The 24,900-nt window shown below is 35.5% G+C and overlaps 1 protein-coding gene across 7 annotated transcripts in view; it reads right to left on the reverse strand.

The window, feature by feature from the left end:
• RIC1 (RIC1 homolog, RAB6A GEF complex partner 1) overlaps positions 1 to 24,900 on the reverse strand; it is a 45,611-nt gene that overhangs the window by 18,515 nt on the left and 2,196 nt on the right. For 5 of the 7 annotated variants that reach the window (XM_030512407.2, XM_030512408.2, XM_030512412.2 and 2 more), the window contains 6 exons: positions 15,766 to 15,873; positions 13,071 to 13,147; positions 2,773 to 2,880; positions 1,540 to 1,682; positions 1,161 to 1,297; positions 564 to 655 (listed from right to left, as the gene is read on the reverse strand). In XM_030512407.2, coding sequence (XP_030368267.1) covers positions 564 to 655; positions 1,161 to 1,297; positions 1,540 to 1,682; positions 2,773 to 2,880; positions 13,071 to 13,147; positions 15,766 to 15,873 — 665 coding nt within the window. The remainder of the gene's footprint in view (positions 1 to 563; positions 656 to 1,160; positions 1,298 to 1,539; positions 1,683 to 2,772; positions 2,881 to 13,070; positions 13,148 to 15,765; positions 15,874 to 24,900) is intronic. The other 2 variants (XM_030512409.2, XM_030512410.2) reach the window with 2 other exon arrangements.

Raw genomic sequence — 24,900 nt, forward strand, 5'->3', positions numbered from 1 at the left:
AAACAAAACCAAAAAAAGCTGCACTCTAGACTAGTTAAAGCAGTGTTATACAGAAGGAACTATCCTGAGGAGCAGAAAACAAAACAGTGCAACTAAAGGCACTTTTGCAACATTTAATTTATAAATACTCACAGTTATTCAAACAGGCAACATTTTTCCTGACCAAATCAACACTCCACAGAGCATTTTCTCAGCTGGGTGTGGAAATGCTGATTCTTGCCCATTATTATTACGATTAACTGCTTAAAACTGACTTTATAATCCTGCTGTGAGATTAACTGGGACAGCAGCACGTTCCAAACCTCACCATTGGTCCAGCCACCTTTTTATTTTTTTACAAATGTGAACAGCAAGCGTCAGTTTCAACTGCAGTTCAGGCAGACAATAATTTCTTTCCTCTCCCCTCCTACCTTCTTGACACAGCAGATTATACAATCTCTAGAAAGACTGATCATTTTCATCTTTACAGCTCTTGCAATACAACTTGGTAAGAAGACAGTGGTATTTAAGCTTGACAATGAAATAATTTTTTCCCCCGATCGATCCAGACTTACAAAACTTACTTGGCACATCCAAATGCCATTAGCCTGTATTTGTTATTTACTGCCACGCAAGTTCCATCAATCACATCTTGTGCCCAAACACCATGGAGCTGCTGTAAAGAACGGAATCCACAGATTTTATTTTTTTTTTTGGTTAAACAACGCTTGGAAAAGGTTAATCTAAAACAAATCCTGAAGTATGCTTGTCACTATGAGAAAAATTAGACTTGATTGTGGCTCAAAGGTAGAAACAGCACCTATGATACTTTGCCATAGGAGAAAACACTTCTTACCAGCCCACTTCTAACTAACAACAGGCATTCTGTCGCAGAAATAATAAGAAGATCTAAGAACTATAATGACCTTTTGAAGCAATAAACAAAAATTGAATTTACTTTCAATTATGCTCTCCCATAGACAGGGACTAGTGCTAGAACAATCCAGTTCAAAATATGGTATGAAATACAGTCTTGTCATATGCTATCCTTAAGCAGCTGCTAAATTTTAATTTCTTTGCAGCTGAACAGAATTTAAAGTAGAAAGCTAAGTGAAATGCAGACACCCAGGAAAAACACATTTAATACACAGTACGTGATAGAAATAGTAAAGGAAATATACCTCAGCAGTTAATCTACTTGACATTGGTGTAATGAAACCAACTCTGCCATCATTAAAAACAACAGCAAAACCATCAAGCGTAGCACAGTATTCCATATCTCTGATATAAACATCTTCAAAGCCCAAAAATGAACCTGCTGAGAAAACACCAGTAATCTAAAAATGTGAACACAGTGATATTGCAAACCTAGACTTTTCACTTGTTTACTTATTACTTCACAGAAAAAAAAAAAATCATTAAAAAGGCTATTTTGTTCACATTTACAAAAGGCTTTTCTCATCTCTGCTTGAGAACAGAGATAATATTTCAATATTTCCTATCAGACAGTATTTCACCAATAGTTAACTATCACAAGCAATAAAACTCCCCAAAACCTACCTCGAGAAGACTGCAGGTCCACAGAAAATGGAACTGTACACAGATTGATGGCCTTCCTTCCATTGGTCATACCATCCCAATGAACAAGATGGAGAAATCCATCAGCAGTAGCAATAAGTAGATCTTCTAACATGGACTGCAAACTAACAAATGTATTTGTCATTCTCTAAAAAACTGCATCTCCTACCAATGTCACAGAAAAATCAATTAATGTAACAAACACCATACTCCATACTGTATCAGCAACTACATTAAGAAGTTACATCAAGTAAGTTTCAAACCAAGCACCTAAGTCCTCTAGACAGTGAAGGTACCAAGCTGACAAAATATAGTATGCATTTCTATTTCCCTCCAGGAACCAGAGTTCATGAACAGGTCTGTATTGTTGAGTAATTGTTGAACTGGTACATGAACTGCTGAAGATCGTTTTAATACTTTTGACTAACACAAGACTGCCATTACTACCAACTTCACCTGTCCTAGAAAATTACCGATATTGCCTAGGCTGTAAATAATTCACAACACTTTCTTACCCATGGTCTAAGATCGTTAATGAAGCAAAAATTAGACCTTTCCTAACTCCTTCCCCAAACATCTCTAAAATTCTGAAAACTACTGTTAATCTATCTGCGTGCAGGTAAAAACCTGCAGCTTCTCAGGAAAGCTTTTTCCAGCATATACATCAATTTTCTCCTATGAGGCCTCTTCTCATATTGCATTTTGTTACTCTTCCACTCTACCCCAACGCTATAAGGTTTCACCAACTTTTCACACACACGTATTTAGCACGTACAAAGCTTACTTACAAGGAAGGGAAATCACCACAAAAAAAAAAGGAACAGGTAAACAAAAAGTTTTTCCAGGACAAATAGGACTCTCTGCAGGCAGCTGGAGAAATGCTGAAATGCTACATACAGTTTTGCCCTTATGTACTTGCGTCTCCATGAAATCTCTAATCCATACTTTGAGCCCAAGTACAAACTCATTTATAGTAACATAATGAATATTTGTATATAGCACATATAAAATACCAGTATAGACAAGCACAGATAGAATTCTTACATAGCAATTTACTTTCTCACCTCCTTACACTTACTATTAGTAACTATTAGTCCCTAGTATTAATAGGTCTAAAATTTTACTAGAAGTTTATTCCATCCAGTTTCCCCATCATTTTTTAACAAGTAACCTCTACATGCAGAAAAATTCTTAAGATGTTACTAGAGAGCATACCTTGTGATAGAGGCTTGCAAGTCCAGCACTTTCTTCATTTCTAGACTTAATGAAGGAGCACATTGTTCTTCCTTATAGTGTGGGGTTCCCTTCAGATGCGGGCTTCCTCTAAAATAAAAAGAGAAATACTGCACTGGAGACAAGATGTCCCTCAAAAAAAGACAAGAGCAACAGACTTACAGTCCCATGGTTGCATCCCACACCCCCCATATACATACATACATATATATATACACACACACATGCCAAGCATTCATGCACAACCTGCCACAGGCAGCACTTGATATCTAAGACGTAGTTTTAGAGCAAAAAATTTAGTCTGCCAGTATTATCCTATACGCCTATAAAGAGTATGTATGTAAAATAAGACAACGAACAGAGAATGAGCAAAACGATAGCTGTGTAGCCCATGTTAATAAGTTATATGTATGAATGCAAATTCTGGTACAATAAAAATGGTATTCAACTGTTTCTGTTAATTAAATAGGTATTGAATTTTTAAGGATCTCCAATTCATTCTTTACCAAGGTACATTACAGATATTATAAACTGTAAAACGTTCATGTTTTTTCAGTTCCTTTCCCCAGATCAATATTTATACTATTAATTCAGCATGCATAACCCAACATGTACACATTATAATAATTCTTAAGAATATATGTCCCTATAGCAAATCAACAATAAACCTAAGACCTACTAAGAAAAGAGATGATGGAGCACTGATTCTCTTCCTTCAAACAGACCACAACACATTACCGTTTTATAGCAAAACACAAATTCAATATCTGCTATTCTTTCACCTTTTCTTATGCAGCAAGAACAAAGATACATGCTAGCTAAGGTAGGCCCAAGGTAACCTTTGACATTATGCAGTTAGCAGATGGAAGGAGTACCATCTTTCCAGAACAAAGCCATGGCGGCCATGAAAGATTGTAGCAAAAGATGAGAAAAAATATTGTAAGGTTAGTTAATCTACCATCCACAGAGGGTAACCTATATAAACATTAAATTAGTAAAATGGTTGGTAATTACAAAATATGGCTGTCTTGGGAAAGAATAGGCCTTCACGTAAGCTAGCTCTTGTGGACTGACAGGAGGCCTGAAATAAAAAGGTGACTAAGACTAGCACTGCGGGTTGTTGGGTTTTTTTAAACAGTAAATGAGGCTGCACTTCTTAAAAGTTCATGAAGCCAAATCCACCTGATTTGGCCTGGTATTTTTTAGAGTCAGGAATTTCACAGGTTAAAAAAAAAAAAAAAAAAACCATACAGGATTAATTCCTTCACTACCTGCAATGCAGAATCGCAACCTAGGGGTTCAAGAAACACTTGCAAAGCCCCAGGTGCTTGGAGACATGTCTTTCAACCCACGTAGACCTAAATATCCAGATGGTATGCTTCCAGAAAGTATCGCAAGATCAAATGACTCTGGAATCAAGCTGTAAAACTGAATCTTGTAAGAAAACAATGAAAACTGAGCGCAAATGGGTTGTGTCATGTCTATGTACAAATAACACACTATGTACCATGCCTGTTGCAACTGACTGAGATACATAACCAAGTATAAACACAGTGTTTCCCCACAGCACAACCTGTAAAGCCAGAATGAGAACAACATGGTTTAAAAGACATCTTTTTCTGGAAGAGAATTTTCAAGTCTCCATGTGGGCAGGCTTCTTTTTCTTTTGACACGTTTGATAACAACAGTTTACAAGAATATTTGAATATTTTCAGTTTCATGAGCTAGTTTCAGCAAATTTGTTGCCATCTGCAGAGACTACCTTTTTTTGCACTGAGGCACCATCATCATGACTGAAACTCCCAAAATGTCGATATTTTAATTCATTGCCTGTGACTACATCAAGTTCGTCAATTCAAAAAGAAACCCTTACTATAGGTGTGAATGGAGCACAATCAAAAGTACTCTGCATTCACAGAGCTCACATCTGTGTGAGTCAGCCTTACTAGTTAAGTTACTTTGACCTTTAAACGAAGAATGTACACTGCTGATGAAAGCAGGAAAGAATGTTTGGCCTGGGTTGCCACATCAGCATCTGCTACCCTTGTAGACAAACTTCAAGTAACTCACTTTTACACAAGAATTGAAACAGACACATTCCAATGACCAACCAGCTGCATGTCAAAACAAATATAATTACTTCTATTCACACAGCATCTGTTACTGTAACTAAGACTGTGAATAAAATCTCCTAACATGCAGCACTGAGAAATATCTCCCAGTACATTTGCGATCCAAGAAAGTCCCAGTCATGGCAAGATTAGGAGTGCCAGGCTGGTTTTGAAAGGTAGAATACAAAGTTTATGGGGAGGTTCCATATCTGGCATTGAAGACCAAGGTGTACTTTTAAAATCACCAGTTCATTCTCTGTTCCATATTTAGCATGTCATTACTGATATGCTTGTTCACACAAAACAGAGCACTATAAGGTGTAACAAAATGTCTTTCATGTGTTGAAAGCCTTCATAACTGTATCTCATGAATATAGGTAATGAGAGTGGTAAATGTAAGTCCACCTTAACAGCTTGCCCTCTTTCTCCAACTCTCTGCTGATTAGGTCTAACCTGATTTCCCCAAAATGAAAGAGGAGCCTATAAATAAGTGAATTGTCAAAATTCTTAGCATGAAGTAATTTTTTTTTTTTTTTTTTTTTGGTAATCATTTGATCTTCTTACAAGGGAAGAACTGGTTCTGGAAGTAACACTGATTCTGTTAGAAAAAACTGTAAGTTCAAACTATGATGCAAGATGCAACAATAAGAAAATGGAGAAGAGTATTTAAAACCCCCCCAATAAAAGAAACCAACCAAACAACAAAAAAAAAAAACCACCCCACACTAAACCCCCCTCCCACCAAACAACACACCTAAATTCAAGTAAGAGGCAGCACCATGCCAAAGCGTAGTCAGCTAGCCTCTGCTGCACAGGTGGGAAGAATTTCCTGTGAGTGTGTTATCCGGGGTGGGGGGAGGTTCAGGGAAGAAACAGGACACCAGACAGCTATTTTTTCTGGCTGAGCAGTTCTGCACTCAGGTCCTCCACTACATGCACAGTGGTTAAGTGATGCAGCATGATCCACAGTCAAAACTCACTCAGAAATATCATTACCAAACTCAGTCATTGCTAACAGAAGCAACTAAGAAACACTTAACGAAGTTAATCACAGCAGAATCTGAAAGGATGTATTTAAGGACTTCTTCATAATTTGTAATTAAAATATTTAATCATCTATTTTAGTCTGTTCTGAGAATTTCAAAATAATGCTTAATTTTTCAAAATAATGTACAGTTTTCTGCTTATTACTGAAGAATTCATATATATTTCTTATATATTTATATACTGGAGAATTCTAAGAGATAAATCTTAATCTAATGCTATTTTTAAGTTTCTATCTGGGGCAATCATAGTAATACAGGTAGCTGGTATGTCTGTATAATAGTTTAGAAAAGTTCATAGATGCTTTCACAGCCAACAAATATCTTTAGAGCAAATAATTTACACAAACAAGGTAAAATATTTTTAAATTACTCTGGGACTATGATAATATTCTTAACTTTTGCTGCTGAAATAGTGTCTTTTGGTAACAAGGGGAAAAGATCCCAACACCTTGATATTTCAACTATTAAGAGCATTATAGATGAGAAGCACAGGGCAAACAGTTGTTTCTAATGAATTTACACCCCCAAGAACTCCGAGTTGCTTTCCTTGAAGGCACAAAAGCAAAAAGCTGACAGCCGCCATTACTGTTGCATTAGCACAATTACACAATGCTTATCAACCATTTTAAAACGATTCCTGTGAAGACTTCAGTTAGTCAACTGTCTGTACATCTGAGGACTTTTTTTTAATATCTGCTTCAAAGAGCCTCTGAACATGTGATTCTTCACTATTTCCTGCCCACCACGCTTTTAAGGAATGGTTCTCAAACCAGTAAGCCAAGTTAGAATATGAGCTCTGATTTCCACCCAACTACCATTGTCTTCTCACCCCAAATACGCCGCAGGCAGCCACCAGGTGAAGATGAAATATGTCCAGCTGGATCCAGAGCTATATGCACACAGATTGGCAAGAGCTGGGCAAATATTTAAAGAGAGTCTATGAAAACAACTATGAAGAATGAGTAAGGGTTTAGAAAAGTAACTCTTAGTACAGCCTTTTCTACCCAATTGAGTAATAACAGGTTTCTGTGGTTTGAGAGTAGAAATAACTAGCTAGCCTCTTAATCAACTATTTATGTAAAAAAGCTAAATGGTTTACTGAATTACTATTCCAGTTGCAAAGATTTCTTGATGACATTTTAAACCTCCTGAACCACATCAAGGGCTAGCAAGTGCCATAATGGTTTACAAATTCTACAACTAATCTAGTTTTAAAAACAGATTTTCCACCAAATGCCAACTACTACTTACAGGGAAAACCACAGTGTTAAAGCTTAGCACAAGCTTAATTCCAAACAAAGATTATTTAGTAAGTTAATTAACTGTACACCTCATCAGTTACCCTTGCAAAGTTTGAAGTTCAAAACTTGTGTACGTACTAATCTTAAGTCTGCTGAATCAGGAAAAAATCCTGATTACTGATGAGGTAATTTATGGCACCTACAAACCACCTTGCTATTGAAAAGGAAAAAGCTTTGAAAAGGGCCAAAAAGAGTAAGACATGAATACAGTAACCATACATACAAACAACAACACAGCATTGTTAAACAGCATATAAACACTAGCTTGTCGATGTGCCCATACCGATTAGGAAAAAAAAAACAACCTAAAATTAAAGCATTTTCAGGTACTTAACCTCCAGCATTGCGGTCTCATTCTAAATTTACACAACTTTCTTATCACTTCCCCGAACTCCACCTCCCAAACACAAGCTCCACTTGAGGATATGAAGAAAACTGAGGCAAAAGAATCACCAATTATCATGTTTAGTTTATCAGCCATGTAAAGTTCTTTGGGTTTTGTCTTTTTCAAAGGCAAAAATATCCTCAGCATTAAGTCACCACACACTGTCTCTTCAAGTGAGAAATCTCAAGTCTCTGTCCTTGCCAAAGCTCTTAGACAGAAATAAGTCCCCAGTTCAGTACAGGGAATCCTCTACTGTGATGGTGTTACATATCTCTTCACTGTAAAACAAAGGAATACCTGTACAAATTCCTTTGGAAACTCCTCAAAAAACAATAGAGTACCTTGCCACAGCTTACAAAGCTACAAATTTACTTGTATATGCACTGCCACTTCTTGTAAGTGTATCACAGATGAAGATGATTATTTTACCATTCTATTATCTTTCCATATGCACATTTTCTTCATGTTTTACCTTGTAATGACTTTAGTAATATGGAGGTAAAATTAGACTGATTGAAGCAGGACTTTGTACTTGTGCTCACTGCAGGAAAGTATCCCAGAATGTAGGCTAATGGCCACTACTGATTCTCTTCCAAGTCTGCTCTGAACTGGAGGAAAGTCTTAAGGGCTGAAATGAAGCTGCAGACTATCCTGTCTCAATTTAAAAAAGGGCACAAAACAAACAGAAAACAGAATTACTGCATCTTTTCCTGGTTTTAGACTAACAAATTAAGCAGGATACTTTAGGTTTTCATTGAGCATGAACATCTGCTCACTCCAAGAACAGAGTAGCAATTCCTGGCCAAGTATCAACAAAGCCAGAAATATTTCCTTCAGTGGAACAACTGCAACTCGTAACACTCCTGAAGTACTATGATTTTAACAAAAACTATTAATTGACTCCAGCAAAAGTAAAAATAAAATTAAAAAAATCAAAAAACAGAAATTTATAAATAAATACTCAGAATTCATGACAGAATGCTGTGCTCATGAGACGAGCACTTGTTTTATGATATTAATTTAATAATAGATTTTACATAAAACGTGCATAATGCTGAAAAGGTCAGTTCCATTAACCCTTATCATATCTACACAGCTACATTTTAAACCGATTAAAACTCCATAGGTATAAAATAACTAGCGTTTAAGAAGAATTTCCCACTCACCCACCTTAAAGTATTTCATATATTCTCAATTTTGTAAAACAGAAACAAAAAAACCAAAAACCCCAAAACAAAAAAATTAACACAAAAACAAAACAAACAAAAAAACTCCACAACCAAATAAACAAACGAAAAACCAAAACCAACCCAACCAAACCATACTGTGATTAGATACACCCTAAATGTATGTTGAGTTACAAACAGCTAAAGTGTTTCTGTCACTTGCCATGCCTTTTTTTTTTTTTTGACCCTTCACTTTGAGGTATTTTGTTCAAGCTGTATCACAGAAAGCTTTTGCAAGTGTAATTACAGTTTACGCAATAACTGTATGCTAGAATACTTCTGTTAACAGATCAAATACAGGCAAACTCTTTTAGACCATCTTGCTCAACAGCCATATATAGTAATAAATCTGTGTAGTATCAACTATAAACTGGAAGGACTGTACTTTCCTGGAAGGACTGTACTTTTCCTCCACAAACAACTCTCTCCCATCTGGACAAACCAGAAGTGATTTTTATTTTCAGCAAGTTTTTTTGGTCTTTTTTATTCAAATTAAGGCTAAAACATTATCAAGCAAATTTTAAAGCAGTTATTTAAAAAATATCAATACCATGTAAAGCTGTAACTTTACCACAGATATAAAGTCCCAATCTGGAAGACTGCAAAAATAACTGAAGTCAAGAAAGTGGATGTCTATCATATACCTTATCACCTGCTTCTCTGACAAGCTTTTTTTACTTACAGTAAAATATAAACATTTCATTTAAATGACAGCTAGGCTGACAGGAGAATTTAAACACAACCTTTCTCAATGTTTTCATTTGTATAAGATCAAACCAAGCTGCAAGTTCAACTTCAGGATACTGACTAAACTAGAAAATCTTGCACCAGGATTTTGGTGGAGCTGAGGACGCTACTGGCGTGCACTCCCAGTTGCACAACCACCTCATTATGCTGACTTGCACTCTTAGAATTCTGTTCAATCTGTAGTTGCAGTAAGAGATTTGTATTTTTGTAGTCACCACATTGACATGTTATGTTTCTGTTATAACTGGACATTACTATTTAAAGAAATAATAGTCGAGAACAGGTTTCATTCTGCTTACAAAAAGTCAGTAGATATGGGCAGTTCATCAATATTAAAAATTAGTCAATAATTTTGAAAAGTAGAATAAGACTGGATGTTTACAAGCACTGACAGAAGTGTGCTCACTAGCTATTCAAAACAAACAAACAAACCAACCAACCCTATACCAAAACTCAAACTCCACAACTGATGATATTCTACATCTCTTAACTTTCTGGAATGTTGTGGAGGTGTCCAAAGAGAAGAACGGTAAACAAAAAAAACAACCTTTATCTCAAATACGCAAAGTGTGGAGACCCACTTTTGAACCTGTTGCCCATCCCTTTCATTATTTTTACTAACTTGTTTCAAGCAGCTGCCCCATCACACCACTAATGCAAGAACAGCCTTGTATCTTTATACTCTGAAAAAACCACCACCCTCTCGATCACTTTGTCTAACACAGGTAAGCAACCACATAAAACAGAGCTGGACAAGTTGTAATTAATATCTGCATGAAAGTTACAATGTTGGGAGGAACTGCTTTATAATGAACTATCACACAAGAATTATCACGAATATCACTGAGCAGTCACTCCATGTGTTTGAATTTCCCAGTGCTGCTACTCAGTGCTACTTCAAGGTCACTATTTTCTAATGCTAGCCTTTTATTATATGCCAACTTACAAGCTAAGCTACTGGAATCCAGCGGAGGGAACAGGGAAGGGCAGGAGATCAGCAGATTTAGTTTCTCCATTGTGTTAGCAACCTTACTTTACTTAAAACACAGGTGCATAATTACTGCTGCCAACATAGAGCAAGGAGCCAAGAACAAACTGTTACAGTGAGAGAAAACAGTACTATGTCTCCTTTCAACACAAGGCAAGTCACATCTGAGACCTTTCACTGATTTTTTTTAATGGCTTCAGAGTTAACAAAATTTATTTGGTATTTTTCAGTCCAGAAGAAATGAAATCCAAGCATTTCAGTGAAGTAATGTCTTTGGAAAATGAACACACGCCAGAGGAAACTTAAAAGTTTCAATTCTGGGTATTTGGTTCAGTCTGTCTGTCTCTTTATTTTGGTTTGGCTTCTTGTTTGGGAAGAATTTTTTGATCTACAAAGCAAATCAGTGTAACTGCCTAAAGTCAGTACACTGCATCTGCACCAAAAGAGTTCATTACAATAGCTTACGGAATAATTTAATGTTTATCACAGCAGGCATATTTCACACACAGATGCTTGTATCTTTCTTTTCATCTAGGATGACCCAAACAGCAGTAATTTTATGTATTTTTTCAAACTTGAGGGCTAAATAAGGACAGACTAGGAAACCCAGTAAATTCAGCGAGATCATCCATCTTCTTAAAAGTTAAGCATATGCATTAATCTTAGATTGTGAGCAACCTACCATGAACACTCTAGGAACAAACACCTTGTTTAGTCATCCACAGAATCAGCATTATATCCTTTTGGGCTATACAAATATATCTTAAAATCCTGGCCATTCCACACACAGCTAACAAAGACTTTTTCATGGTTGACAACACAAATTAATTACCAATGTTTTATACAAAAGTTAGACTGGTTAGTCACTAACTGCCTGATAGATATTTTCTAACTTTCTTACACATGGCATGCCTAAACCAACTTTCCAAAGCTTCTTTTTAGTTAGTACTGTATATTTTGTACATCTTTCCATGTATTTTCATTTTTTCAAATAATAAAACCCCACCAACTTTCCAAACAGAACAAGAATATACCACAAACTATTGTTTATTCTTTTGCATTATGTACAGCTAAAAATATACTATTCCTTTTATTTCAAGAGGGTGAAGTAACAGTAACTCAGATGTTAAAAATCAGTTCGAAAAATGCTAGTCAGATTTCAGAAAAGGCAAGTAAACTTGTCTGCATTAGTCTTAAATTCTTTGAAAACAGGCAAGTTGTAACAGTAAATTCCATTTAGTTCCAGAGCTTTGAGGGCTACTTCAGAGGCAAAATGATGCATTATAGCAGTAATACAAAAAATTTTCCACTCAGTGAAGCAAGAATTCACTTTGAAATCATTTACCACCTGCCGAGTCATTTCTTCCTGTACACACTTGTTAAAAGAATAGAGGTTTAAAATTTAAATGCTCATGAAGACCTGATTTAATTTTTTTTAAATGTTCATGGTTCAACAGTTATAGTTTAAAAAAAAAAAAAAAAAATCATCAGAATGTTTTCCTCTTATGTGAGGTTACATCACAGGTTATCCAAAACTCCTCATACATGTCCACTCGAAAATACCTACCAATCAACTAATTCTTTTTATGAATATGAAAAAGCTTAAATTGACTAGCATTATCATAATAATGAAGGTATATCTAGAGAGATACATTGGGGCAGGAAAAAAAAACAAAACAAAACAAAACAAACACAGTTTCTAGCCAATGAGAAATCAAGAATGTTTCATTATTCCTGTGGACAAATTTGGTTCGATCAGTGACTACAGATTCTGACTACCTAAACACACATAGACAAGCACAAATACACCCCTTGATGTTTTAATTTGAGCTAAGTATTTCTCAATTCCACCAAATCCAAAGTCAACTAAGTCAACCACAAATACATCCGATACAGAGTCACATTTTAATACATAAAATGTATTCTGACCTTCGCAATAAAAAAAATATGATAATGACAACATAACACACTGCAGCTAAAATACTTATATATTCTTACCAAAAAATGATTCATATTCTTTCCAAAATATTAAGAATTTATTCCCCATCTATTTAAAAAATCTCTTAAGTTATTACAAAGTTGGACGGCAGAGAGGAATTTTTTAAAAAATTGCGCCCTAATAGTTCCTAAGAAACATGACTTATTCAATTGAGTTACTCAAAAGGAATTACACAAGCTTGTTACAGATCATTAATTCAACAGACTACCTCAAATTACAAAATTAGACAACTTCAACCCTGCTACTTATGATTTTGAGAGCTTGTAAAATGGACCTGAGGAATCTAATCAGTGGACAGCAAACCAATTAGACCAACTTCTCCTCTGAACTATCTCTAACTCATAGGAATGATGCTTCATGTACTCATGAATTTTCAAAACATACATTTTTTTTTTTATGATAAAATTTGCTTAGGACTTCTCTAGTTGTATTTTTTTTTTCCACACCAGGGATGCAAATAAAGTTTAAAACACTTACTTGGGATACATGGGCTCATAAAGATACTTGTCTCTTGTTGATGGGATTTCAAAAAATAAGATATATCCATTTGCAGTCTGAAAGAGAAAAACTTATAAGATATGTAGCTTGTCTATCTGCATGAGTAAAATCTATGGACTTTTACAATTTCTATGTATGTCTCATATCATACACAAATATATACTCACATCAAGTTTCAGATACATTATAAACCTGTGTTGAAATTTATTCTAGGTAAAATCCATACTAAGTCCACTGAATAGATCGCTCAGTAGAAAAATGGAAAAACACCTCTGCTGCTGTGTGCATCCTTCAGAAATTTTCCTTTGATTAACGTAAATACATAAAACCAGACAGATACACCAGATATTTAGAACCTGGGCACCTAATTCCCACCAACTAAGAGAATTAATACAGAAACCATGTAATAGAAGGTAGCAAGCCTCCAGAACAACACCTCCAGGTGCTTCAACACATATGGACACTACAGACTGCAAAGCAGCTAGGCATTGCCTCTCAGTGTTGGTCACCCAGGTAGTTTTGAAAAAATCATTATGTCATGCAGTGTCTTTAGATACCACACCACCTTTTCAAAATCTTCTACTATAACTCAATCCCAAGTCATTCTGTCATTCTGGAAGACTGACTTCAAACTATAAGACTATTCAGAGAACAAATACAAATCATTTAGTTATCAGATGTTCCAGTCATGACTAGAAGCTGATCCAGTGTTTGTATAAGCACAGGAGAGGCAGATGATCAGGTTAGTTGTTCAAAGAAGTATGATTTGTTTAAAGCACAAATTTATTCTTCAGGGAAATCATGAAATGAATTTTGGTTAAACGGTTTTCCATCCAATCATTTTACTGTGTGCTGGGCATGTACCCAAAGCACTATTACTGGAGGCAAGAAGCACTGAAATAAATGGTTTCGCATTGCTTTGCAATGTTGGCTTCCTTTTCTTTGAATAAAGGAAAAAGTAAGACTCTTGCTAGCTTAGTTTATGAGTTTACTGATGCCATGTTTTTCCACAGTCAAATGTTTTGCTTTATCATTAAAAGAAATTTGTGTTTTGGCTTCAAAGTCCAAGAAACACAATTATTCTCATTCAAAGTGAGTATCTTTCTTGTGCAAGAATAAAATCCAAACCATAATTGTGAGCTTCAGACAGGCTGAAATAAATGGAAGCTTTTCTATGTGCAGTAATACCATGTTCAGGTATTATGTGGTAAAGAAATGCATTCATTTCTAACATCTTTACAGGTTCTTTCCATTACATCATTAAATATTTAACCTGTAAGTTATCTTATCCTGGAAGGAAAGGTAAAACAATACTGTGAAGTATCTTTATACTGGTGTTAAAGGACAAAGGGCCTTGCTGAACACTATTCAAAGCACAAAGTTGCTATTGTTACAGGTTCATTCCTAAATAGAACCTCAAATTCCACAAAGAGCTGCATAAAATGCAGAAGCATTCAACCATATGCTTCCTGCAAATTGATTGTATTAGTTCACTCAGGTTTCTACATTGCTTTAGAAATGTCTGTTTTGCAATGAAACTTACTAAAGTAACCATAACTGTAATCCGTTCCCTGATCGTTCTCATCTCTGACAGTCAAAAGCGTAGAGTACCGTGCAAGGGATTTCACTACATCGTTTCTCATACGCTATGATGTTTAACAAAGCTCTGCCTTAGCTATGGGAATGCACACTGAAGAGCAGCCTGTATCAGAGGGCTGCCTGTAGCAGGGGAAAGACTAAAATGCCTTGTATATTTCTGTATATTCAAGCATCTTGACCCAATTCACTAGTTTGTTTAACTATGAGAATTAGCTACCTTGTAATACAGACAAGAAACTAAATATTTACCAGTAACACTGGAAAAACTACAAATGCAGCAATATGAGAGAAGAAACTACAAAATATCGGGGTGGGGGGGAAGATGATTAGTTTAAAAAAATGTGCCAAAACTTTATCAATAGAGGATACTAGTAGCAAAATAAGTTAGAATTGCTAGGGGATGATGACAGTGTGAGAACTGCTCAGGTTTGCTTAACTGCATACCATTAAAGCTAACTGGGGTATTTTATAAAGCCTTATGTGCTACACCAAAGTTTGCCTTCAGTACAGATTTTATTTCCATTGTGAGATAAGTTCTTATCTTTACCTTTAAGACTCTTAAAAGAAGAGTCTATATCATCTATCACTGCCCTTGTTTCTGTGTTTTCAATGCCTTGCAATTTTTATCACCAGAAGACACTGCACCTTAATAAAGCCACAGTTTCATTCTCTTAAGACCCACCTTTCTGAAACATATGTATATCCTCTTTATCAAGCTAAATATATATACTTCATCTAACTCTCAACTATTTCTTTCATTCACAGGTCTTTCAATTCCCTTATTCTTCATGATCAGATTACTGAAGTAGTGAGATGCTGGATCACCCCCAACAATTCATCTAAAGTTTAATACAAAGAACTGCAGTTCATTCTTCAGGGGAAAAATGAACGAAAACTACTAAAGGAAGCTTCTATCAAAAAACACCTCAACACTTAGTAGTATTACATGTTTTCACAAGATAAATATCATTTAAGTGTATATACAATTTGCAAGTTTGTATAAGCACAAAAATTGGTAGTATGAAACTTTATTTGCTATAGTTTAACCAGAGTAAGAAGTAAAAACCCTACTTACTGAAACCGCTATCATGGTGCTGTCAGGCCGCCATTCTGCTTGTTCATAAGGTCCAAACTGAGAAGCTGCTTTTGACAGTTCCTTGTAGCTTACGATTAATACACTGGGCTGGAGGGGAAAAAAAAAAAAAAAAAAAAAAAAAAAAGGAAAAATTACATCTCATCTCTAGAAGGATGGGATGTCTGTTATACTGTGACACTGTAAACAACTATGCACCCTTAACAGCAACAACCAGTTCCCCTTGAGAAGGGAGGTTAAAAAATTAGTGCATGTTTGACAATGCATCACACAATGGTGCTTTAAAAGGGAGTTTATGCAGAACTCCTGCCACACTGTCATTCCTAATCTCACTCTTTCAAACCCAGGACATTCAAATAAAATACTTCATTTGACCAGAAAGGAGAGACAACAGAACAGTCGTATAGAAAGACAGAAGTAGTTTCAAGTTAGATGAAGGGTGACTGATGCTCAAAGTGAACAGAAGCAACTCACACAGACTTCCATAATGCAAACAACTGTCAAATTAACTAGGATGAAATATTCTACAGAGTATTTGGTTCAATCCATTTGCTAAGATGCTACTAAATGCATGGGCCACTGGATTTAACAGAATCATAATCAGGAAATCTGATTTGTATCTCTTCAAGAACATACTGCCAGAAACTGTGCAGAAAATCCACCTCTACAGTTTGATGAAAAGATTTTTGGTATGATGAGATGCACTCAATTAGCATCTTTCCTCCTAGGAATGAAGAAGAGCTTTAAGGTCATGAAGACCAGAAAAAGCTACCATAGGCACTAAGCATTCACTCCCTTTCACAAAAGCAGCTGAGAATTGTGACATAAAAACCTAATGGAAAATTACCCTTCCTTGCTCCCATACTTTGAACCATTCTTCCTCCTTAAATATATTATAGAACTGTTTGTTCATTCTTGCTCTTTCAGCTTAGATAGGTATTGCTCCTTCTGCTACTCTCCACCATTCGGAGGTGGGGATGGAGAAATATGTGCATATTGTATTAGATGACAACTTTATTTCCTCAGCTTTCAGATAAATTTAAACCAGACACAGTTTTCCTTCTAAGAAGTTTCTCCTCATCTTCATAATAGGTGCTCTCCCTAACTTTATGAGTGACAGGTTTTCTTTTAGAGTTGTAGCAGCAAACTGAGCACACTTCTCCAGTTCCTGGAAGGGAACCAACAGGCTGAACAGGAATCACTCTTTCTACTGAAAGTAATCATTAAACCACTTGGTAAAGCTTGTCATCCATCACTAGGACCACTTTGCATCCTGTAAACAGCATTATTACTTAAATTTCACACCCACATAGAAATGAATTACCAAAAAAAAAAATTAAAATTTATATTGAAAAGTATAACAAGCAAAACTAATCTTTAAAAACTATTTATAGAATAGGTAGGGTCAGAAGGGACCTTCAAAGGCCATCTAGTCCAACCCCCCTCTGATGAGCAGGGACATCTTGAATTAGATCAGGTTGCCCAGAACCACATCCAGCCTGGCCTTGAATGTCTCCAGGGATGGTGCATCCACCACCTCTCTGGGCAACCTGTGCCAGTGTTTTACCACCCTCATTGTAAAGAATTTCTTCCTCAAGTCCAGCCTGAATCTCCCCTCTTTTTCAATTCATGTAGCTTCCTTCGCAGACATTTGCAAATCGAACTATCTAACATTAAATAAGTAACTAATTATTCTTAACAGATTCTTATTGATTGTTCTCATGAACTACATAGCCTTTCACTACTTTGCTAGACCCACCTTAATTGCCTTAGATATACAGAGGAAAAAGTGCCCTGTGACAGTACAATCTTGGTAATCTGCATCACTAGTTTTAGATTTGGAGACCGATTGTAAAGCACTTCCATGGTTCAAGCATTTTCACAGCAGGCAAAAAAACGTTTTAGAAGCTCATTAATGCACAACAATTTTCTTGCTATATTACTGCTTTTACAGAACATGATGACAGTATTTATACTGCAATGTTCTTGTGACATTTGTTCACAGGCAAGCTGCTATTACACTTCAGAACCTGGAGGAACGTTCTGCATACATAGCAGATATAAAATTCATACAAATGGATTTCTTAAACTAATCTTATTTTGTGCCTTACAGATGAGGACTAAAAGAGTAAACATTAAGAGTGTGAGCAATCATTTTTACCTTTTTGTAATTAAAGTTTTTATTAGAAAACTTTCTTTTCTAAACTTTTCTTTTCTAAACTTTTATTAGAAAACTTTCTCATTAGAAATCAGACCCATTTCTAATTCAATAGGTCAAAGGCTACCTAGTTAATGGTTAAACCATAAATGTTTCACTGATACAATTTATCTCCACATACTCCACAACTCAAAAGCATTATTTCATCTGTGAGGAAAACCCTAACATATAAACTTTATCCCCCTGTTTACAAGCTTCCCACTAAACTGTGAAACGCTACTAGGGTCACAAAGCTAAAAGGGCAGTTCGATATCCTGCTTTGCTCATACAACAGAGAGAAATAGTAATTTTACATCTGAAGTTATTACGTCTCAAGTGACCAAAGATGTTTAATGGCACAGGAGTATGTTCTATAAACAGGAGTATATCAGCCTAATTTTAATTATTTGCCCCAAGCAGAGCAAGCTATCACACATACATTTTTACACAACTACAGAAGAAACCACCTTCAGTTCTTAAGGAAGAAAGAACAAAACACTAAGGAAGAAAGAGCTGAGTAAGCAAGTCTTCACTCAAATTGCGACTTAAAACTAGCAAAAGCTTCCCAAAATAGATAAGAAGCTTATCCGGCATTTTACAATCTTCTGCAGAGAAAATCTAGCATTTCAATATATTTTGATTTTGCCTCTCAAAAGGCATGTAGAGTCAGACAAAACAGACAGAGAACAGCAGAGCTGAATGCTCACAAGATAACAACAATGGGGGGGGAAAGAAAGATAACTTTAAAAAGAATAGAGCTGTATCATTACCAAAGTGTAAACAAATCCTCCAGTGCTCTAGTCAATGCTACCAAAAATACCCAAACAGACCTTCATGTTCCTGCAGTTCAACACACTTTATCTTCTTCCCTTCTTAAACATCATTCAACTGCCTTGGCTTCACAAGAGCCCTTTCCACAGGAGCTCTTACTCAGAAACCTTTGTGTTTCTCAACAATGTCTTTCTAGCATTAAACATGCCTTTTTTTTTTTTAACCTATGTGAGATCATGATGACATTTGCAAGAGACAGCTGAAAACAAATGTGTTTTGGAAGACCAATGACCAAAAATACCAATAGGAATTGCACTATTTATAAAACAGTAAGGTAGCAAGCTCGTTTCATGAGCAAAGACACCTAACTAAAACTACTTTAAAACTCACTTTCATTTCTTTATCAATTGTTGTACATTAAGAATTCCTTTGGACGTTCCTCTATGACAGATGAGCTACACACCAGCATCAAGACAAAATACATAGGCAAACAACCACAAAACAACACAGAACAGTAAACCCAATAACTTAGAATTTATACTATTTTACTTAACTCTACCTGATCAAATACATCTTCCCAACTTCTCTTTTTAAAGCAGTAACTATGAGCAGCGTAAGTAGTCTCAGAACACTGAACCATAGAAACTAGTTTTTATGAAGAAATCTATCAAGATATATAAACCCTGCAGCAAATTCTCCCAGCAAGCTTAGACATGAGATATTACCACTTCAGTTCTCTAAACACATTCTACTACATTTGATGTAAAATGCAAATCAAGTAGACATTTGAACCCTAAACTAAAATGTGAATGTTGCTCTGAACAGGTCATTTTCAAACAGGACAAGTAGTACAGACTTGAACAGCTGCTCTCCTATGAGCAAGTGTCTGTCCTAATTGGGATGTTTAAAGGGCTTTGAAGAAAGGATACATTAACCAATTGGAGAGAGGTACAACCATTGACTGTTTGACAGAATATAAAATAATGAAAATTTGAGTTTTCCTTAGTTTGGGTTCTGTGGTTTGACTGCTGCAGGTTAAGGATAAACTGCGCATTTAGTGGATTTAACAAGTTAAGTAGGTCACCATATACAATGGAAAACTACTAGACAAAGTTTGAGAAGCAAACACCTAACAGCATGTATGCATTCAGACACTGAAACTTCTTAGCACTCCTTTATTTTTAGTTGCTGTCTTACCATTAATTCACTTGACCCAGAAGGAAAGATAGCAATACAGAAATACTGACATCTCCAGTCACCCAAAAAATTACTAAAACTATGATTTTTTTAGGTGTATTAATTTAGTTCCAGTAAGACACCAGCACGCTCATAATTTTTATGCAAAACAAAACAGTTATTATATCTGCATTGAATATAAACAGCAAAAACATATCCTTGCCTAAATTCTGATAATGATACATCAAGCAGCTGATACAGTCGAACTCAAATTCTTACATAGTGCAAAAAGTTAAATTACTTTTTTAAATACTGATAAAGTTGCACTGAATCCCACTATGTCTGCGCAAATAATACACAAGAACATCGAGTTCTGAATGTTTTGTCTAGCCTACGCATAGCCAACATATTCAACTCTGAACTCCATTTTTTGTTTTGCTCTATTTTAACTAAAAATCTAAAGTAACTTGAATTTTAAACCCAATTAAATTTCACAATCCTTAATACTTTCTTCTCTCTTTTAAAGGATTCTCATCTTTAATGCCACCAATTCACTATTATTAACTTATTTTCCAAGGAATTTTTTACATTTAATTATAGCTTTCAGAGACTGAATATCTGGAAAACTAACTGTCTTTCACAAATATTATGTCCAGGAAGAAGCTTACTGTATTTGTTGAGAGCATGCAACAATATTAGCAGCTGACGACATGGTATTATGTATGGGTTTGGGTTTTTTAATTTAACCAATACACTAGCCTGTATGGCTGTAGAAAACTGTTAAAATCCAAATACTCTCACTCCCTAGCAATTTAGTATTCTAGACATGAAAAATTAATCTCATTTAGAATCAAGAGGCAATTTCTTTCAAAACCACAAATGTTCTGTTTAGTTTTATAAGACATATGCTTCAATGCTTCATTAGGCTGTAGGCACAAGACAAGAATCAAAAACAAGCTGTTCTGATGAGCTTATGATCTAAGTGACAAAGGCTGAGAGAAAATAGAACAAAAGCCTGATACACTTTATTTCATCATTAGATAGTCTGTGCTCCACTTAAAAGGCTGAAGCTTTATAGGTTTACAAACTAATAAACCAGAAAGCTTAGATGGAGAAAAGCATATATGCATAAGGAAGGGGAAAACGTATTTGTAAGGACCAGAAGAGAAAAAAAAGAAAAAAGAAAAAAGAAAAAAAACCAAAGAAAAAACACAAAAAAACAACCCCACCAACGCAAAACCCCATTTTGTCAGTAGCAGAGATACAAGACAGTGTTAAAAGAATTCCTAACAGCAAGCTTAATTATAACAATGTAACACCTTTAATTCGGTTTTAAGGGCAGATGGAAAGCTTAGAATCAGCAGAGTATCCACCCAACAGACACAGCACAGCTCCCAGTACAGTGGTCCATATAAGCTACTGTGAAAAGAGTCCAAAAAAAACAAAGTGCATCAGAATTGTCAATCACTACCTCTCCCATGTGAAAGTTTTCAGTTAACCTGCTGCTCAGAAACAATGCCAATAAGAAAGAACATATTCTACATATTCTTGCTACTCCTCAGCCCCATGAATTGCTAAGTGCTTAAATTTGGATTAAGTGGAAGTGCATGTGATGAGAACCTCTAACTTCATCTCTGGTCTCATAGTGGCAAACAACTCTGCTATGTACAACTAACTGGACAATCAGAACTCATAACTGAGGATGGTTTTCTCTTCATGCAAGTAATTCTGAGAAGTCCTTCAGAGGTCATCTATTTTATGTTAATACAGGAGACACCAAAAACCTAGTTCAGGCCTACTGAATACTAAATATTCCCATGAGAATTCTACATTCAAATGATAAATCTATCAGTCTAACAGGTATTTCTCACTTCTCTAATTATGTAACCACAAATACATCTTTATAACAGAAGCAACAGAACAACTACTATCGACATATAAAAAGAAATGGCCTTCTCAGACAAATGTCTGATGGATATCAGTAAGAGGTTGTATCTCAGGGATTAAATTACTAAGGAAAAAACACAGCAGAAGAGTGAAGACATCTCAGTTTGCACTGATGCTATCCGTGTTATATCATTCACAATACAAAACCACTTATGTCATTATCAAGTCTTCTGTTGTCCATTTTCCAATCAAACTCTAGATAAAAATGCTACAGAGATTATATCTAACCCTATCTAGGAAAAGGCCATATAGAATAATTCAGTAATTATTCTGCTTACGGTTCTGAGATGAAAGCATGATCCTGAATACACGGTGAAAACTTTTTTTTTTTTTTTAACGGCCTGCTTAAAAACTGCTTTTTTGTATATTTATTCATATATCCTATGAACTATAAGCATTGGTGTCACAAGTTACTCCATTTATACCATGCTAAAATTCCAGGTTACGGAGACCCCTTCTTTATCAGAAGAACAGTCCCCTGTTTCGTCCTATTTAAGTAACGTGTATGCTTAGATTTATAGCATGTACCAAGTTCAACTCCAATAGCTAAAGACTGAAATGCATGAAAGAGTGAGTTATGAGAGCTCTGTTTATATAGACTTATTCAGCATTTAGAGTGAACACAGAGTATTTGACAATGTGATTTTCTGAAATGCAACCTTTCCTGTAAGCTTATAGTTCATCTAGGTGATCTGATTCAGCATCAGATCATCACAAAAAAAAAACAAAAAAAACCAAAAAATCACCAAACCAGGAAGTTTAAAAACAAGGGTAAGCTAAGTGCAAATCATAAGCTGATAAGCACTTAGGTAATTAAGAAATGCTCCTCACAATGAGTAGTTGGAGCAACCTACTCTTGGCTTCAAAGAGCTTACAAAACAGGTTTTGACTGGCAGAGTCATAGCAGATAGTCCAACATCCTCCAGGAGTTTTCATTAAATATTCAAGGCCTGTCATTATTCCTGTCATTGCCACAAGTTTTTTAATATTAGAGAAAGGAAATTATGAACTATATTTACACATACAATTACATCATCAGACCATTCTTGTTGCACACAATTCACTCTTCAACACTTACACGGGGAACTCCACTCACCTATCACACCTCCTTCCTCAGTTGCATACATCTTCCTTTAATATCTAGAGCCCTGTGAGTGAATATCTAGAAATCTCTGTACTGCCTCATGCTCTTATTTCATGAGATAACCAAACCAATTTAAAAATAAACACTAGTAGTGTTAAATGAATAACAATTTCAACAAGCCAACTACAATGCTCCTTTGATCCCTTCATGAGCAGAAAAATAGGCTTCTATTTGTTCAGCAAGCTGAACAACCCTGTGAAAGCCACCACTTGTCCATCATGAGAGCTGCTAAAACACAAGTGCAAGCAGGAAAGATCATAGCTGCCTCGTGAAACCTCACCTTTAGTTTCCCAGTTAATCTACTAAACATCAATTATATCATTCTAGCATTTCAGAAAGTTTGTTACACGAACTGAAGTTTCTCATTTCAAGCATCCAAGTACATAACATCACCATAATTGACAACATTGACAAACATTCGAATGCTGTCAATGCGAACAGTTTCACTAGCGTCAAAGAATCTTCTGAGATACCTGTGCCAAAATGTCTTCTGATTTAAGAGAAACACTTGGAACAGTAGTCTCCAAAGTGGGATGCATTGAAGACAATCCATTGGGGTGCAAGAAAATATTTCTTACACCATCAATAAATAAAAATTTTAAAAAATGTGTTTATTTCAACCTTACCTTTTTTTTTTTTTTTTTTTTAATTAATTTTCAAACACTGGAACAAGATTCCTAAAGAGGTGGTTGATGCCCTGAGCCTGCCAGCATTTAAGGGGCATTTGGACAATGCCCTTAATAACATGCTTTAATGTTTGGTCAGCCCTGACTTGGTCAGGCAGCTGGGCTAGATGATCATTGTAAGCCGCTCCCAACTGAAATTATTCTATCCTACTCTATTTATTTAATTTCTATGTTGTGTATGCTTGATAATATGCATACTAGTACAGTAGCCTTTGCATATATTTTATAAATAAATGAACACATATTGGGGGTGCATGCTCAAAAAATCTTTCACCAGTACTGGCACATGATTAGAAACATTCATCACTGACAAATAGTCTCTTCTAACCACAATCCAAAATAACACGTAAAATATTCAAGGACTTTTTGGCTCTAAACCACTAACAGAATTCTAGCTGTTCTTACCTACACCATTTACCACAGTTTCTAGTCGTAATACCTATATTGTTTCCAAACCACAAAACAATCCATATTCTGGATAAACTTTGTTTAGTTCCATTAGTTTTTAGCACACAGTAGGTGAAGAGGAGCTTTAAACATTACCACTTCACCTGAAAAATACACATACATAAATTCAGACACCTGGAAGTATTTTAAAGAGCCCCGTTTTTGAAAAAATTCAAAACACAACTTCACCAGAATCATCACCTCATTCTTACATGAAACCTCTTATATTTGAGATAATAATAAGTCTTAAAAAGAACATTAGCCTGAAGGGTTTTCTATTTAACGAAGTTGAATCAGTTCAACCTGACCAGAACTCAGCCTTGTTCCAAAGATACTTCTGACAAATGAAAACATAGAATGTAGTAATTCTAGTATGTTTTATAAAAGTTTCACCTTCAAAATAAGCAAATACCAAAACCAAAAAGCAACAAAACAAACAAAAAATCCCCACCCAAAACCTCAGCTATAGTTATAAAAATAATACAAGAGATTGTCTTAAAAATGCCCTTAACAGAAACCTTTGTCTTAGAGGAATTTTCTAATAGCTGGATGCCCACAGAGGTGGTGAGATTGTAACACAATTTTTACTCTAAGACCAGGCCGTGACCAATCCTGACAAAGTCAGCACCTTCCTCAAAAGCACCCTTTACATACTGAATTAAAATGTTTTTTTTTTTTTAAATAATGGCCTGTAAGTTTGCTAAACTTTTCTGCATCAAGCACATTCTTTTCATGCTCTGTCTGTACCC

Source organism: Strigops habroptila, chromosome Z, assembly GCF_004027225.2.
Source record: "Strigops habroptila isolate Jane chromosome Z, bStrHab1.2.pri, whole genome shotgun sequence".
In the NCBI taxonomy this organism is placed as follows: domain Eukaryota; kingdom Metazoa; phylum Chordata; class Aves; order Psittaciformes; family Psittacidae; genus Strigops; species Strigops habroptila.